Source organism: Mus musculus, chromosome 5, assembly GCF_000001635.26.
Source record: "Mus musculus strain C57BL/6J chromosome 5, GRCm38.p6 C57BL/6J".
NCBI classification, from domain to species: Eukaryota; Metazoa; Chordata; class Mammalia; order Rodentia; family Muridae; genus Mus; species Mus musculus.
Window position 1 is genome coordinate 66258859 of NC_000071.6, and position 17898 is coordinate 66276756.

Below are 17898 nucleotides of genomic sequence, written 5' to 3' on the forward strand. Positions count from 1 at the left end.
GAGTTCCCCAACTGTCACAGTTGTGATGGCAGGTCCCTGGTCCTGTTTGGTTTCTGCTTTCAGTTCTGAACACAATGGCAAACAGAAAGTAAGATTTAATAAACACTTGCTCAAATCAGGGGGAAGAGGTATGCATATAACAGGACAACGCCTTTCTGTCATTATGAATCCCCCCCCCCCCACACCCAGCTTACAGGAATTCCCTTGAGTTTTAGTTGGATGCATTCCCCAGCCTTTGTTATTAAGCATGTTCTGTGACTAATTCTGGAGTGGAAACCAAGCAAAATGATGTGTGCATCTTTCCAGCCCTGTCCTTGGAAGGCATGGGCATGTTGTCTTCCTCCCCCTTCTGCCTACAAGTGGACTCGGGATGAGCAACAGGGGCCACCTACCAGAAACCTTGCCTTTCTCAAAGATTTACTGAGTTGGTAAGATACTGCTAGCAGATGCATGAGTCCTCCATACCATGGCCTTTGGGCTAATTGCACAGGGATACAGGGATTACAAAATTTAAAGAGAGAGAGAGAGAGAGAGAGAGAGAGAGAGAGAGAGAGAGAGAGAGAGAGAAGAGAAGAGGAAAAGAAAAGAAGAGAAAAGAAAGGAAAAGAAAAGAAAGGAAAAGAAAAGAAAAGAAAAGAAAAGAAAAGAAAAGAAAAGAAAAGAAAAGAAAAGAAAAGAAAAGAAAAGCGAATTTTTGAGTCTCATGCCTAGACTCAGAATCCCTGATGATGGGTCCAGCCATCTCCATTTTAACGGGCTTCAGGTGCCTGAGAGTTAAACCGCCGGAACTACTTCACCTACTTCAATCTCTAAGTGTTTAAAGAAGGAGACCAAGCCAGAATGCTCAGGAACCCTGGCCTGAGCTTCCAAGTGGGGCTGAACGGCTGCCAACTGCCCACAGGAGTACAAGAAACTGGTGAAGAGTCACCCCTACCAGTTCCCACTGGGAAAGCCTGGCGCAGAGCCCTTCCCCCGCCCCCTCCCGTTGCCATGGAGATCCGGGCACCCTGAGGGACCCGATTTCCGCATCCAGGGTTCAGTGTGGACCCAGCTCCTTGCTCCTTGCTGCCTTACCCACTAGGGCTGCCTCACGAGCTCCGGGACGGTCACGAGAAGTGTCCCCTTAGGGACCCAGAGCTCCGCTTTCTTTCAGGGACCCGGAGAGAGCCGAGAGCTCGGCCTGAGCAGTGTCCCCGGAGCGCGAGGGCGAGCCCCGAGGAGGCAGCGTCTCCCTCAGGGACCCTGGACGTAGCTGGCGCGGGCGCCGAGCGCTTTCCCCCGGCCGAACCCGGTGGGTGGTGTGGCTGCACTTAAACCAAACGGCCTCCGCGGGCCGCGGCTTCCCGGGGCTCCCGAGGGCCTGTTACCTCCTCCATCGCCCCAAGTGCAGAGGCTGCCGCGTCTTCAGCCCCAGAGCCCCGGAAAACATCCCAACCCCAGAGAAGGGCGGATTCGCGGAGAAGGTGATAGGACCTTTACTCCCTGGGATGCCGGGATGCTTAGGGGGACCTAGTGGGTCTGTCCTTAATGGGCTGTGACAAAGGGTGCTGGTGGTGGTGATGCTGGTGGTTGTGGTGGTGAGGTTCTCCAGCTGTCTCCCCCCCTCCCCCCACCCCCTGTGCAAGTTTTCATTGCAGTTGGAAGTATGGGATGTTCCGATGGGCTAGTACATGTCATGTCTCTAAGGTCACAAAAAAAGGGGACATCAAGCCAGGCGGTGGTGGCGCATGCCTTTAATCCAAGCACTTAGGAGGCAGAGGCAGGCAGATTTCTGAGTTCAAGGCCAGCCTGGGCTACAGAGTGAGTTCCAGGACAGCCAGGGCTACAAAGAGAAACCCTGTCTCGAAAAGAGAGAGAGAGAGAGAGAGAGAGAGAGAGAGAGAGAGAGAGAGAGAGAGAGAGAGAGAGAGAGAGAGAGAGAGAGAATTAAGATAGGTGCTGTAGATACAGAGATTTACTAAGATAACCTTCTCTTTTCTCAGAGACGATGCTTAAGACTACAAGGATAGAGATCTCCCTGGACCACATGATTTGAACTTGAAGCTTGAGTTATTGACATCAGGGGCAAACATGCTGGACCCAACGAGTGAAAGGGACCTTTTTGACCAAGAAAACATGGAGGAGATCTCCCAACTCGCTTCCCTGGAGATGTCGGGGGATGTAGTCGCCAATACAAACTCTTCAACCGTCGTCCTAGAAAAACCCAGCTACCCAGACTCCGTGTACGTTACGGCAGCGAACATTTTTCAGGGTATTCGGATCCAAAGGTCGCCAGACAAAGTCATAATAAATTACGGAAGTGAACCCCTGCAGCCCTCCTCCTCCCGCTCCGAGGATGAATCTTTCCAGCGCTTGTCCTATGAGTTGGCTTTCAGTACCCTGAAGTGTAAGTAATAGCAGTTCCTAAAGAGCAGCGCTAAAAGAAAATGGAAAAGCCAGGCACGGTGGCTTATACGTAGTACAAGGCCAACCTGGGCCACAAAGTGAGATTCTGTTTCAGGAGGCGGGGGTGGGGGGTTGGGGGTAGGGTGGAGGGTGGGAGTGGGAATTAATGGAATGCAGCCTAGCTCCTCAAACATATGTGTATCACAACAGTCTAAAAATGAAGGCGTCCTAAGGGGGACTAGAGAATTCGACTGCATTTGCCCTTAGATAGGTATAGTGGGGTCGTTAAAAAGAGCAGGAGCCGACATGGTTGTATAGGCCTGTACTCCCAGCGGCTGAGCCTTGAGGATTTGGAGTTCCAAGCCAGGATGGGCTATAGAGCCAGGCCCTTCTCAAAAAGAAAAAGAAAAGAACAAACAGCAAAGAAACCAGGGAACAAGTCCATGAATGGGAAGAGGGGGCGCTTCCCTTGCTCATCCCCTCTCCCTCTATGTAGCTCCACCGAGTTCGTGTGTGTGTGCTTGCACCTTGTGTTTTATGTTCACGAGGTGTGACAGCGCCAAGGGAGACAGCAGAGAGACAGAAGAAGAAAAGCATAATCTTTAAACAGTAAATACCTCAACTGAGTCAACCCGAAAAGGGTTATTCAATTCTTAGCCAATAGCTTTAATTTGGAGTGCCAAGTGTAAATAGGATTCTCCTTTCTAATTTGCCTCCAAAGTGCTAGACTCAAATCTCCAGAGCTCCTTCATGGTAGTTAACTGCCAACTCCCAAGTGTAAGGATAACTGTAGATAGGACATAACCAGATATGTCTACTCTGAGCAGAGCTGTCAACGTGTGTGTGTGTGTGTGTGCGTGTGTGTATCTTTGTAGATTTATTTATTTTTATTTTTATTTTTATCTATATGGGTGTCAAGTTTCCTTCACCTGCCCAAAACATAGAATACATCGAATAAAATATAGCTGTTATTTAAATTGATATTTCAGAGTAAGAGTGCTATATAACTTTAGATATCTAAAGTTAGTGCTTCCTGCACCATACGGAAGGCTGCCAGAGGTGACTGTTTCTGCAGAGTCCTGAAGAACAAGTGCAACACTGGCAACATCGTGCACTGTTTTCCTGCACTCGGCCCTGCGACACACATCTTCCACGTCACAAGTCTGTTACATTGATAGAAATTATAGTTTGTCTCCAAAGCTGGTGGCTTAAATATGTATAATGTTTCCCAAAAGATTTTTTTAAGATTTATTTATTATTATATCTAAGTACACTGTAGCTGTCTTCAGACCAGAAGGGGGCTTCAGATCTCATGACAGATGGTTGTGAGCCACCATGTGGTTGCTGGGATTTGAACTCAGGACCTTTTGGAAGAGCAGTCAGGGCTCTTAACCACTGAGCCATCTCTCCAGCGCCCCCTCCCCCGCAAATATTTCCTATGAGAATTGTAGTCTCCACTTCAAAATTTGTCTTCTTTGGCTTTCTCATTTTCCAAATAAAGATTGAAATCCAGCATCTACAATATCACTAAGTTTTGTTTCTCATGAATGGTGAATGGATTAAAGTTAGGGCTTACTTCCTGTTTGCTGTACTAAAACATACATGATGTTTATAGTTTAAGTGTATCATAAAATACTCACAAACCTAGCGGGAGGGTCAGAAATATGTTTATCAGTTTCCACGCAGCACCTATGGAGTCGTTTCTCTGTTTTTTGCTGTTTGGACTACTGTCCTTATGCAAAACCTTACATGGCAACTCCTATCATTCAGGTCTTAGATTAAATATCTCATCTATGCCTTGATTAGTGCCAGATACTTAAGCTAAAATTATGCCTAATAAAAGAAGTGCAAAAGAATAGAGGAAGAGGGGCTGGTGAGATGGCTCGGTGGGTAAGAGCACCCGAGCCAGCTGCTCTTCCGAAGGTCCGGAGTTCAAATCCCAGCAACCACATGGTGGCTCACAACCATCTGTAACAAGATCTGACGCCCTCTTCTGGAGCGTCCGAAGACAGCTACGGTGTACTTACATATAATAAATAAATAAATCTTTAAAAAAAAAAAAAAAAAGAATAGAGGAAGAGAAACACTTCCCATCACAAGGCTAGCAAAAACCTTGATAAGTAACACCAGCAAGGATGTTCAGATAAACTAACCTCTCTCATAAGCAGAACAAAAACCCAGAACAAAATATTAATATTTGGTCATTTATATAACGTATCAGCAATACTTAAAACTGAAAAGAGAAAGATCATTTAACATTTCAAATATTTTTATGTACATGGTTGCGTATGTAATGCTATCAGAGGCCAGAAGAGGGCACCAAATTCCCTTGGAAATGGAGCTAATTCAGAGCCACAATTTGCGTCCTGGGAATCAAACCAGGATCCTCTGGAAGAGCAGCCAGTGCTCTTAACTGCCCAGCCACCTTTCCAGCCCCCCTATTGTTTAATATTATTAGTTATATCTTCTTTAATGTCTTTCAGAGGTCATAAATTAAAGGTTAGAATTCCTCTATGACGACTCTATTTATTCAGATAGTGATTTGAATCTATGTAGAACCTGAACCATAAGAATGCAGGATTCATAAAGATTATAACTGTTTCATCTTGTGCTACAATTATGATTTATTAGCAGTTTATACAATTATGAGGTGTATATTAGATATGAAAATAAATTTACAGCATTACTTAGAAAGTGTATATAATTTAAAGTCTTTCTTTTCAGATTTGATATTTTGGGTAGCAGGCTTTTCCCTTGTCTTTCAGATCAAGATATTTTGGAAAGTATATTAATAGATAGCTATATCTTCTCAAGTACCACAATCGTAAGTAAACAACTTTTAGAATTAGTTGGCCTCATTATGTTGAGAAAGTATGCAAACTCCCTCTGTAACTAAATAACAATTTGCATTACGTTGAGACATCTTTAAATATACGTTATTTTCTACTTCTAAGACTTGCATTTTGACCCTGGCTCTATCAACGTGACTCCTAATACCTCAAATTGTCTTTTTTGAGGTTTTCCTCTCAAACTAGATATTTTTTTTCTTTTGAAGACCTCCTCTATTTCTAAATCTAACCCTATGGTGTAAAAAACGATCATGTTCTTATTCTGTTATGAAAAATAACAGGATAAAATATTTCTGCCATCCATATTCACTCTCACACTTGGGAGGTCCCGAGTCGCACCTCAAGCCCTTGGGTGGGTTCCTTCAGCTTTCTTCATGTGCCTTGTTTCCCCTCGGTAGGCAAGTCAGCTGAACAGTCTTATCATTGTGATGCTGTATGACTTCCAAGACAGAAAATTCCAGCCCCGCATCCTTTCCGAGAATGAAGAGACCATACCAGAAGTTCAAGAAGTCGAGAACCTTCTAAACGGGTAAAAAAAGAACATGCCTGTGAAACCAACATCAGCATTTTGATTTATGAAATATTTATGTAATATAGTTTATAGATACCTTTGTCTCAAAAAATTATGGAAAAATATAAGTGTTTTGAGTTCCTTTGCAAACAGTCATGGATAGTTTGAATATCTAACTTTAAATCAAATTATTGTAAGATGTTGAATTGCATGATCCAAGGTATGAACATGTGGGGAATCGCCGGGCGTGGTGGCGCACGCCTTTAATCCCAGAACTCAGGAGGCAGAGGCAGGCGGATTTCTGAGTTCGAGGCCAGCCTGGTCTACAAAGTGAGCTCCAGGACAGCCAGGGCTATACAGAGAAACCCTGTCTCCAAAAAAACCAAAAAACCAAACAAAACAAAACATGTGGGGAATCATTACAAATGTCTTATAGTTTTAGTATATGTATAAGCTAAATTTAATTTGAAATAGCTACTATTGTCTTCTTAATTGGCAGCCTTTTAAAAAAATCTAACATGTAACAAATGAGAAATTCTAACACTATCCAAGAATTCACTGTTTGCCTAATTGAAAAAAAAATCTGTTTAGTGAAGAACAAACTAATGTGTTTTAGTTTCTTCTTTATCCTAAATATCAACAGGAGACTGCCATGTGGCTAAGCGCTTATGTCAAAGGACGCTTAGGAAAGATAACAGATTACTAGTGAAGTTAGAATTGGACATATAATAAGTGGTTAGTGCATGATAAACATTACTGTGTGTTAATGGCACTGGGTGTGATGTCTTGAAGGTGTCCCCAGAATTCAGATGTTGAAAATTTAATTCTCTTGTGGCAGTGTTGGGATATAGAGGCTAATGAGGGGTGCTTTAATCATGAGGGATTTGCACACGTGTGTGCACGCACGTGTATATGTGTGTGTTGTGTGTTGTGTGTGTGTGCATGCATGTGTGTAGACGGGTGCAATACCTGTGACGGTTAGCGGTAAGTTTCCAATGATTCTGTTCCCTACTTAAGTCACAGGGTATCTCACTGATCCTGGAGCTGATTTGGTGAAAGTGGTTGGGCCAGCCATCCCCAGCAATCCTCCTGCCTCTGCTTGCTGGGCATTAGAATTACAGGCAAGGGATGCTGCATCTGGCTTTTTTACGTGGCTGCTGGGTGTTTGAACTTAGGTCCTCATGTCCGTACAATATGCAGTTTACCTACTCCGCCATCTTCCTGTCCCCATTCTTTCCCCCTTTGAAGTGGGTTCTCATGTAGCCCCCGATGAGCCTCGGAACTGCTTACACGGCTGAGAACAACTTTGAACTTTTGATTCTCCTGCTACCATCTCCCAAATGCTGGGGTTACAGGCTTACACAGGCACCCCCAGAAAACGCAGTCATTGAAGGGTTTGCTGGAGTGCAGTTGAGTAGAAACGTGCTTTTCTAACATGTCCAAGGTCCCGAGTTCAATCCTCAACACTACAAAAAAAGAAAAAAAAAAAAAACAAGTTTCTGAATGAATTTTTCTGCTCTTAGACTTGTCCTTTCTGCTCCAGCATGATTTCCCAGAAGATTTTTTGGTTGTTGTTTTTGTTTTTCCAGACAAGGTTTCTCTATGTAGCCCTGGCAATCCTGGAACTCACTCTGTAGACCAGGCTGGCCTCGAACTCATAAATCCGCCTTCCTCTGCCTCCCAAGTGCTGGGATTAAAGTCATATGCCACCACGGCCCGGCACTTCTGTTCTTTATAAACTACCCACTTTCTGATATTTTTGCTTTGGAGGCACAAAATAATATTTCAATAAACCATTAGGTATAGGTTGAACTTTTAATTTAGTATCACTGTGTGCATCTGATGTGTGTGTGAGAGTGCAGAGACACCTGTGCTACTGTGTGTGTGTGTGTGTGTGAATGCCAGAGTGCGTCTGCGGGTTGCTTCTGTTTCTCCTCCATAGGATTTAAGGATCAAACTTTACCGACCCAGCCATGTCGCTGGCCTAGCTATAGCCTTTGCTGTTATACTATTTGTTGTTATGTTATATTAACTATTGAACTTTAGCACCAGAGTGTAGCAACAACAGTCTTGTAGAAAGAACAGTCTGTAAGAGTTGTCAGTATACTGAATTTTATACTTAGCAAAAATTTAAGTCACTTTAGTTAAATTATTAAAAGCCAAGACCAGAAGATTCAGGTAATAGTGTAATAATAATTGTTGCTGTTTTGTATGTTTGTTTCATTTGCTGCTCTAAGAAGTGACCTTATTACATAAGGTCTTTACATAGTGACATTATTAGTTGGTTACTATAAAGGAACCTATATAGTCCTTTTATGTAGTAATGCCCATGTCCATCATAGCCATGAGATGTGGGATGGAGAAGAGAAAGCAATTATCCATATGTCCTCTTTGTACTAGTAAGGACCTAGCTTTCTTTTCCTGGTTTCTGTCGTTTGGTTTTGGTTTTGTAAAACCACCTCACTGTCCATATCAGTTTTGAGCCAGCTGCTTTCCAGGTGCACATAGAGAACAGGTTTAGAGACTGATACAGCAGCATGCTACAAGGTAGCCTTGATTTTGTCTTCTTGTGCTTTGCTGGGTCTCTCTTAGATACAGTCGGGCATTAAGAAATTCTCATGGCAGCTGGAGAGATGGCTCAGCGGTTAAGAGCACTAACTGTTTTCTTCCAGAGGTCCTGAGTTCAATTCCCAGCAACCACACGGTGGCTCACAATCATCTTTAATGGGGTCTGATGCCCTCTTGTGGTGTGTCTGAAGACAGCTGCAGTGTACTGGCATACATAAAATAAAAAAATAAATCTTTAAAAAAGCTATTCTCACAGCCATCACAACATAGTCTCAGACTGGCTGATGGGAGCTCAGGTTAGCTGAGTTAGCCAGGAAAGACACAGCACTCCAAGAAAGACCAGTGTGTGAGCTCATTAGCGGCAGACTAGGTGACAAATCTAGCCAAAGCCTGGCTTATGAAGCCAGAGATCAGAAGGTATTACTGCTTAATTAAGAACTTCTGAACCCTATGTCCCCCTTCCCCCTTCTCCCTTTCTCCCTTGCTCCTTCCCCCTTTCCTTTCCTCCTTCCCCCTTTCCTTTCCCCCATCCCCCTTCCCCCTTTCCCCTTTCCCTATCTCTATCCCTTCCCCTTCCCCTTTCCCCTTCCCCCATTCCCCCTTCCCCATTTGGACCATAACACGGATCTGGCTGCATTGCTACCAATATACCCACCACCCCTACCCTAGGTTTAGGTAAAATCAGGTCTAGTGGGCCATGCCTGTAATCCTGGTACGGTGCGTGGGAAACTGAGACAGAAGGATTGTATGTGCCAGGCCAGCATGGGCTACACAGTGAGACCCTGTTCTTTAAAAACCTTCAAAAAATGCAAACCTTATCCAAAATTAGTTAGTCACATTCATATTTGTTATTATTATACACAACTCAACAATATCCTATGTTAGAAATGCCTGCATTTAATAATCGAGCTGCAGAGAATAACAGAGCAGTGTAGGAAAAATATATGTACGAAGATGAAGGCATATGGGGGGCTGGAGAGATGGCTCAATGTTAAAAGCACACACACTGCTCTTACAGAGGACTCGAATTCAGTCCCCAGCACCCGCTTAGATAGCTCAGAGGATCTGGTGTCATCTTCCGACCTCTGCCAGGTTGCACTCATGTGCACAAGTGCCCCTATCTCAAACACACATACAAATAATGAAAAAATTAAAATCTTTTTAAAAGATACAATTACACTTTTTTTTTTTTTCTTGGTAAGGAGCTGTATGGCTGAGGTTGGTTTCAAACTCCTGAGCTCAGGTGACCCTCCTGCCTCAGTCAGCAAGTGCTACCATGCCAAGCAAAACCAAAGTAGTTTAACTAAGGTTCTTAGCTTTCGAGAGGCTGTGCCAGTTAGCTTGAGCAGGAATGGAGACTGTTCTGATAAAGGGAGGTGCTCCCATGAGGACCTGGGAAGAAACGGCATTGGGAATTGGAAAGGTAGAAGGACTCTGGGCTCTTACCCTTTTCCTATTGCTTTTCTCTTAGTTTCTATTTCCTTCCCTCTTTCTTTAACATTCTGTCTTCTACTACACTTCTCTAGCCCATGCTGGGAAGGTCCTGTTGACCCTCGTGCCTGCATGTTTATGGTACAGTTGTGTGACTAATTTCTTTTCTTCTTTTCTTTTCTTTTCTTTTCTTTTTTCTTTTCTTCTCTATTTTTAAAAAAATTATTTATTTATATTATGAGGGTGAGTACACTGTAGCTGTATAGATGGTTGTGAGCCTTCGTATGGTTGTTGGGAGTTGAATTTTTAGGACCTCTGCTTGCTCCAGTCAGCCCCACTTGCTTCGGTCAACCCTGCTCGCTGAGTCCCTGCTTGCTCTGGCCCAAAGATTTATTATACATAATTTATTTATTATACAAAGTATAATATTTATAGTATTGTATTTATTATACAAAGATTATTATACATAAGGACACTGTAGCTGTCTTCAGACACAGCAGAAGAGGGTGTCAGATGTCATTATGAGTGGTTGTGAGCCACCATGTGCTTGTGCTAGTTTCTTTTCTTAGACTAACTTGTTAGCTCTAAATTCCTATCAGAGGATTTCCCAACTGTTCAACCTCAAGTCTTCCATGTTACAATGAAGGTGCTACCATCTATCTACATACTTGGTTTAAGACTCCTCCCCTCCCCTCTGCTAAATGCAGTGATGGCTAATTCGTCAAGTCCTCAAGTCCGATGGCTCCGATTCCAAAACACATGCTGAATCTCTTCATTTATTTGCAATTTTACTACCGCTGTCCAAATCCATGCGCTATGAATTAGACTCTCCATTGGATTCCTTGGTTAATTCTTCCTTCCCCATGACCTGGTCCACAGGGTAAGTAAAGTGAAATTTGCTTATCTTTGAGGCAAGGTCTCCTGTCGCCCAGGCTAGCCTTGAACTTGTTGTGTAGCTGAGTCTGGCCTTGAACTCATGATTGCTTTGTCTCCAACTGCTCTCTCAGTTGTTGAGATTACAGCTGTGCAAAACCCTGGTCGATAGAGTGATATAGTTTAAGATATGTAACTCTGCAGTCAAAATAGAATACCATGGATATTTAGAAAATGTGTGAAATAAACGAGGAAAGGGTTCTAGCTGTTATGCAAGAAACAACATAGACATCTGATCCCCGAGAGGACAAAAAAATGAGTAAGCTGAGCCTTACAACAGTCTTGGCCTCACGCCTAGAGGGACTTTCCAACTTGTGATATAGGAAATGGAAAACAGACATCTCCCTGAATTAAGAAAGCAGAGATCCGTTTTAAAGGCCGCAGTGACTTTTTTCTTTATTCTAAGTGGTAATGCATATTAAATGATTTGTAAATATTAAGCTAACTATGCAGGCAAATTACTTTTGCTCCGATATGCTCTTTTTCTTATATTACCCATTATGCCTCCAAAGTGTGTCATTTGCCAGAACATCTCTTAAACCGTCCTTTAAAATGAGTTTTTCCCTCACGTCCTTTTTCCTGGCCCTTCTTTGGGATCTCTTTGACCAGTTAGCCTTTCCAGTGAAGAATCTGAAACAGGTTGTCTGTAGAGGATTCTGTGTTTTCCCAGCGGAAGATTATCTCCAAGCATCCAGAAATTGTTCATTTTGGAGCTGGGGAAGACATTGGCTTAGCCGCATACATTGGAGTCAGAGGCTAATCACGGGGTATCTAAGGGAACAGGATTTTAACAGGCCGACAGCTACGTTTCTTGTCTCTACAATCTGCTTGCTTATCACCCCCAATGAACTTCTTGTAAAATCAGACCAGTAGATGCTACTAACCAGTGCTGTTGCTGGCGTGGACACCAGTAGGCCAGCCTTGGGGACCTTTTCCAGGAAACGAGCCCAAAGCTGCATCATCAGATATCTTGTAGAAGGGGCCTCCACTGACTCGTGCCCCAGGACCGCCCTCAACACCCCAACATGGAACCCAAGACATCTGGAAAGATGCACAACCTCCGAACGGTGCTCCGACCACCACACTGCAGCCTGCCTGCCTGCCTGCCTGGATCGCAGCAATGACTGTTGAGCAGAGAACACCTCAACTGTCACAGCTCCTGGAAGAGGCTACCAAGTCCACGAGCGAACGTAACATGAGTGTGGTTCTGAGCCTATCCAGGGGCAAAGGTGGTAGAAAATCCACAAGGAGCATCATCCAGGAGACATTCAATATGGAGGAGCTCCCAATGGGGAGACAAAAGTCCAGGAACCAAGCTGATCAGAATCAACTGTCTGTATATTTACCCGGCCCCAGTTGTTCCTTATTTGTATAAACCCAAGGTCAATGTAATGGGCCTGCTGGGTCTTCACTGGTCATGACTTATATCACTTTTTCCATTTTCTTCTCCCAAAGAACATATGCTGGCTTATTTTACAGCTCTCTTGACTCAAACTCCAGACAGATGGGACCGTTTCATATTATCTGACATCTACAACCTTCTCTTTCCAGTCTCTAACCAAAACTCTCATACCCTTCCCCCATCTCCTTTTTGATGACCGTTTCCCATTTATGTACATTACCCTCCCCCACTTCTTATCCACCAACCCAGTACTGACCCCTAAGTCCCACTGCACCTTCTTTTTCTTTCCACTCGCATCCACAATAACTCAGTACACGGTACTGTCAGTGCCCCCTCTGTTCCCTAAAGCAACTGGAACAAAGAAGTGATTGCTTTGCAGTCAGCTGCTAAATGTAGTTTCACAATGGGGTTGCCAGCTGCATATGGCCTAGTTTCAGACAATACTCAACTGTTTAGGGGAGAACAGGGGACAGGTCCTGGTGCTGAAAGGCATCATCTCAACCCTGCTACACCCAGTCTCTCATAAACTCTACAAATTCCTCCACTACTTGAAAACATGGTGACTTGAAATAAGAACCAACTCTGCCTGCCCCATTAATCAACAATTTAATGAAGATGGGCAAGTCCTAGTGCAAACCCACAAGAAACATGGAAACCAAGGCACAGTATCTCATTTCAAAATACCAATCCTGCCGGGCAGTGGTGAAACATGCCTTTAATCCCAGCACCCAGGGGGCAGAGGCAGGTGGATCTCTGTGAGTTTGAGGCCAGCCTGATCTACACACACAGAGAGAGAGTTCCAGGACAGCCTCGAAGATATGGGCACAGGGGAAAGATTCCTGACCAATGGCTTGTGCTGTAAGATCAAGAATCAACAAATGGGACCTCATAAAATTCAAAGCTTCTGTAAGGCAAAGGACTCTGTCAATAAGACCAAAAGGCCACCAACAGATTGGGAAAAGATCTTTACCAATCCTAAATCCGATAGAGGGCTAATATCCAATATATATAAAGAACTCAAGAAGTTGGACTCCAGAAAAAAAACCAACCCTATTAAAAAATGGGGTACAGAGCCAAACAAAGAATTCTCAACAGAGGAAACCGAATGGCTGAGAAGCATCCGGAAAAAATGTTCAACATCTTTAATCATCAGGGAAATGCAAATCAAAACAACCCTGAGATTCTACCTCACACCAGTCAGAATGGCTAAGATAAAAAATTCAGGTGACAGCAGATGCTGGCGAGGATGTGGAGAAAGAGGAGCACTCCTCCATTGCTGGTGGGACTGCAATCTGGTACAACCACTCTGGAAATCAGTCTGGCAGTTCCTCAGAAAATTGGACATAGTACTACTGGAGGATCCAGCAATGCCACTCCTGGGAGTATACCCAGAAGATGCTCCAACATGTAATAAGGACACATGCTCCACTATGTTCACAGTAGCCTTATTTATAATAGCCAAAAGCTGGAAAGAACCCAGATGTCCCACAACAGAGAAATGGATACAGAAAATGTGGTACATTCACACAATGGAGTACTACTCAGCTATTAAAAACAATGAATTTATGAAATTCATAAATGGATGAATTGCAAATGGATGGATCTGGACAATATCATCCTAAGTGAGGTAACCCAATCTCAAGAGAACACACATGATATGCACTCACTGATAAGTGGATATAAGCCCAGAACCTCAGAATCCTTCTTAGAAGGGGGAGCAAAATACCCATGGAAGAAGTTACAGAGACAAAGTTCAGAGCAGAGACTGAAGGAGTGACCATCCAGAGACTGCCCCACTTGGGGATCCATCCTATAAACAGTCACCATACCCAGACACCATGGCAGATGCCAACAATAGCCTGCTGGCAGGAGCCTGATATAGCTGTCTCCTGAGGGGCTCTGCCAGTGCCTGGTAAATACAGAAGTGGATACTCAACAATCATCCATTGGACAGAGCATAGGGTCCCAACGAAGGAACTAGAGAAAGTACCCAAGGAGCTGAAGGGGTCTGAAGCCTTATAGGAGGAACATCAATATGAACTAACCAGTAGCCCCAGAGCTCCTTGGAACTAAACCACCAACCAAAGAAAACACATGGTGAGACTTGTGGCTCTAGCTGCATATATAGCAGAGGATGGCCTAGTCAGGCATCAATGGGAGGAGAGGTCCTAGGTCCTGTGAAGGCTCTATGCCCCAGTATAGGGGAATGCCAGAGCCAGGAATGGGAGTGGGTGGGTTGGGGAGCAGGGAGAGGGGGGAGGAGATAAGGGATTTTTGGAGGGGAAACTAAGAAAGGGGATAGCATTTGAAAGGGGATAAATAAAGAAAATATCTAATAATAATAAGATTTGTAAAATATATATATATATATATAACCCTTTAAAAGGAAACAAATGACAATAAAAGCTAGAGAGGATATGGAGAAGCAGGAACCACTGTTTCCACTCCGTGGAAATTTAAACTGGCACATCCAGTGTAAAATCAAAGTGGAGGTTTCTCAAAAAGCTAAATAGAGCTGCCCTACGACCCACATAGCACTCTGGGGCATATTCCTAAGAGACTTACTGTACCATGAGAGAGCTACTTACACATCCATATACTGAGCGAAGTAACCTAACCCAGGCTCAGATAGTCAGATTACACATACGCCTGAGCTGCCTCCAAATTCCTATTTTTTATTTTCCTTTCCTCTGAGTCTCTTTCAAACTCTGCATCTCCCCTCTTCCGAGGCATGTAGTTCACAATTGGTAGGTACTTTCTGGTCCTCGGCTTCCTCGGCTCCAGCCATTGGCAGCACATCCCCTCATGTCCACCGTTACTCCTGGCTCCTTTCCACTCTTCCCTTGTCTTAGCTGGAACTGAACTCCTAGGAACTGTTTCTTGATTCCCATAGCAGGGGCTTTTTATGACACCATAAAATTTCACTACCCAATGAAATATGCCTTTGTTTGTGATTAATACTTAGGACATTTCAAAGGGTTGTTTGTTTCTTTGTCTCCTGCTAGACTCTGAATTTTGTATGTCTTCCTGGTCCATTCATTGCTTTCTGGAACTTAGACCAATGCCTGCATTATAGACTAAGGAAACAAGTGTATCTGTCCAACAAATTTGTTACTATGTCTCTATATCCAAACATCCCTCTGTTTTCTGCACAACAAAAGTTGCAACATCCTGTCCTTAAGAACCAGTGATTTGTTCTCCCTTCACTCTGGGGCTCTCTCCACCCTCTGCTCAGTAAATGTGTTATGCTGTTTCCGGCCTCAGGGTCTCTAGGGCACTGTGCTCTGTGCATGTGGGTCTCGTGTCTCCTCTCATGCTGTGTCTGGAGAACCCTTGCTGTCTATGTCTTCTCTTCTCTGTGGTCTGGATATTGCTGCCCTTTACTAATTAACTCAAGAAATCCCCTTGGGACAGATATCAATATATTTCTTCTTAGTACGATTATTCTTTATTTATGTATCTCATAGCAACCATCAGATTGTGCCGGGACTGTTTCTCTGTCTTTTCAGCACCGAGCTGCCAATTACTTAAGGATCACAGTCCTTTTTGGGGGGGGTTAGGGGGACTGCAGGGTATTAATAAGTAGTGCCGGCTGGTTTGAAACTTGTCAGGTAGACCAAGCCAGCTTCAAATTTGCAACAATCTTGTGTTTGCCTGTCTGCAGCTGTCATTACAAGCAGATGCCACTAGAGGCCCAAATTATCTTTTTAGTCATTATAGGTCCAGGTCTCATCACAGTACTTTGTTAATAGTTGTAAAGGAATAAACACATAATAATTATAATCTTCTCTTTAGCCTGACTGTAATTTTCATAAGTATCTTTGCAAAATTCTTGTTCATTGGATACTAATTACTTACTTGTGTAGCTTAGAAAAGTTCCATATCTAAAGGCACGCTGCCAGCATTTGGTGAAAAGTTTGAACTCAGGTCATTTGATGCAGAGGCCAGGCAGAGGAGACAGATGGGGAGTGGAAGGGGAAGGGGGGGGGGGGGGAAGAAGGAGGGGAAGGAGAGAGCAAGGGAAGAGAGAGAGGTGAGATCATGTACATTAAGGGCTTGCAAAGACTTGTATGTGTGACTAAGGATAGATTCATGGGAGGGAGCGGTGGGATTCTGGCATGAAGAGTTGGTGGCTGAGGCTAAATTACTGTATCCCAATACATCCTGATAAAGCTTAAAGCTTCTGTTCTATGGCTAATAGAATTCACTCAAGATTTAAGCCTTAGAATGATATAACGCTTAGAAAGGAAGCTCTGACTGTGTGTATAACAGGAAGCTGGTACAGGTAACTGAGACTGTTGGGCAGCTGCAAGAGCAGAAATCAATTGGATAACTCACTCAACAGCATTTACTATGGCAACCTTGACCTCAGTTAGAATTTGGAAACACTCTTTTTAGCAAAAACATTTTGTTATCAAGTATCTACATATGTGTCCCATAGATGAGTGATATCTTTATGTGTGTTCTTTGGTGTGCACTAATACACTATCATTTTTTAAGTGTCTCCTGCTATGATTCTATAACATTTAGACATAAAATTAGATACCACCAATTTATTATAGCTCTAATAAGTGCACTGTTTGCCAAGTCCCCCCTCCTCAGGTGTTCCTGAGGAACCTACTAATTAAGGGTTTTATGTTGGTAAGTGGCTATGAAGTTTAGCCTAGGGAGTCTGTTTTGAATAGCATTAGGAAAAGAAGGCAGTGTCCAGCACTTGGTGCTGAAATGGTAACAGGGCAGCTTGGTTATCCACTGTTCTTTTGTTTGTGTGTTTGTTTTGTTTTTAAATTCACATCAAGCAAACCTCAGCGTGCACATGGCTTTTTGTGACATTTGTTTCTTTCTTTTTTTTTTTTCCCCTTCATTTCAGTTATATTCTTACTGGGAAAGTTCTAAAACACACACACACACACACACACACACACACACACACACACACACACATCCTGTTTGCACTCATTATACTGTATTGGGTCTTCACAGTGATACTAATGTTTTTCTTTCCTCTTGCTTGGGATTTCAAGACGTGGGACATTCAGAACTAAGCAGGATTTGATAGAGATTAATGGGATCTTTCGAGTATTATCAACATTATACTTTTGCCATCTTAACAACGTTAACCAGACTATAATCTCTCCCTGCTGCGTGTTAGTCCTGGGCTGTTCTGGTTGGTATACGTACATTGACACTAAGGTAAGTTGGCTGCCTTTACAAATGGGGAAACTGAGGCCAAGAGAGGGAGTAAGTGACATTCTCAAGGTTACACATCTGGTGAGTGACAGACTCTGCACCCAGTTTCTGTTTCATCTGGCTCAAAATTCTACACTCATCCCACAAATGGTTTTCTCTAACTATTGATGCTGTGGATGAGTATGTGAGTGAGGGCCATATAACTATCTAAAAAAAAAAAAAAAAACCAGAAGATCAGGGCTATAGGATTTCTATTTTCGAATGTTACAAATTTTTATTTTAGACTACAAAAGTTTGTCAAAATTATAAATGTGATTTTTTTTAAAAAAATGTTTCAAATAAAGAGTTGATTGTCTTGTTTCAAGTTCATGGGTTTTCTGTCTCTAGCTTTAAGACAAAATTGGCTGCAGCCTTGGCGAGATGTCGAATCAAACACGACGCCCTCTCGATTTACCATATTCTGCCAGAGACAGTTAGGAAACAGGAACAAAGGGCCTCAACTTTGCCTCTTTATGCTTGGATAAATACCAGTAAAATAAGGTATGCATTTCAATTCAGTTCTTCATTCATATTTCAAAACCCCATTCTTTTAAGATAATGTAAAAAAAAAAAGTTACCTTTCTAAGGGC

The 17898-nt window shown here is 43.2% G+C and overlaps 1 protein-coding gene across 10 annotated transcripts in view; it reads left to right on the forward strand.

The window, feature by feature from the left end:
• Positions 1-979: 979 nt before the first annotated feature.
• The window catches only part of Nsun7 (NOL1/NOP2/Sun domain family, member 7), a 40090-nt gene continuing 23171 nt past the window's right edge, over positions 980-17898 (forward strand). For 2 of the 10 annotated variants that reach the window (XM_011240769.3, XM_006504101.4), the window contains exons 1-5: positions 984-1463; positions 1983-2386; positions 5151-5209; positions 5633-5763; positions 17657-17809. In XM_011240769.3, the coding sequence (XP_011239071.1) occupies positions 2071-2386; positions 5151-5209; positions 5633-5763; positions 17657-17809 (659 nt within the window). In that variant the 5' untranslated portion in view covers positions 984-1463; positions 1983-2070. Of the gene's footprint in view, positions 1464-1982; positions 2387-5150; positions 5210-5632; positions 5764-14456; positions 17810-17898 lie in introns of those variants that run through there. The other 8 variants (NM_001302833.1, NM_001302834.1, XM_017321098.2 and 5 more) reach the window with 7 other exon arrangements.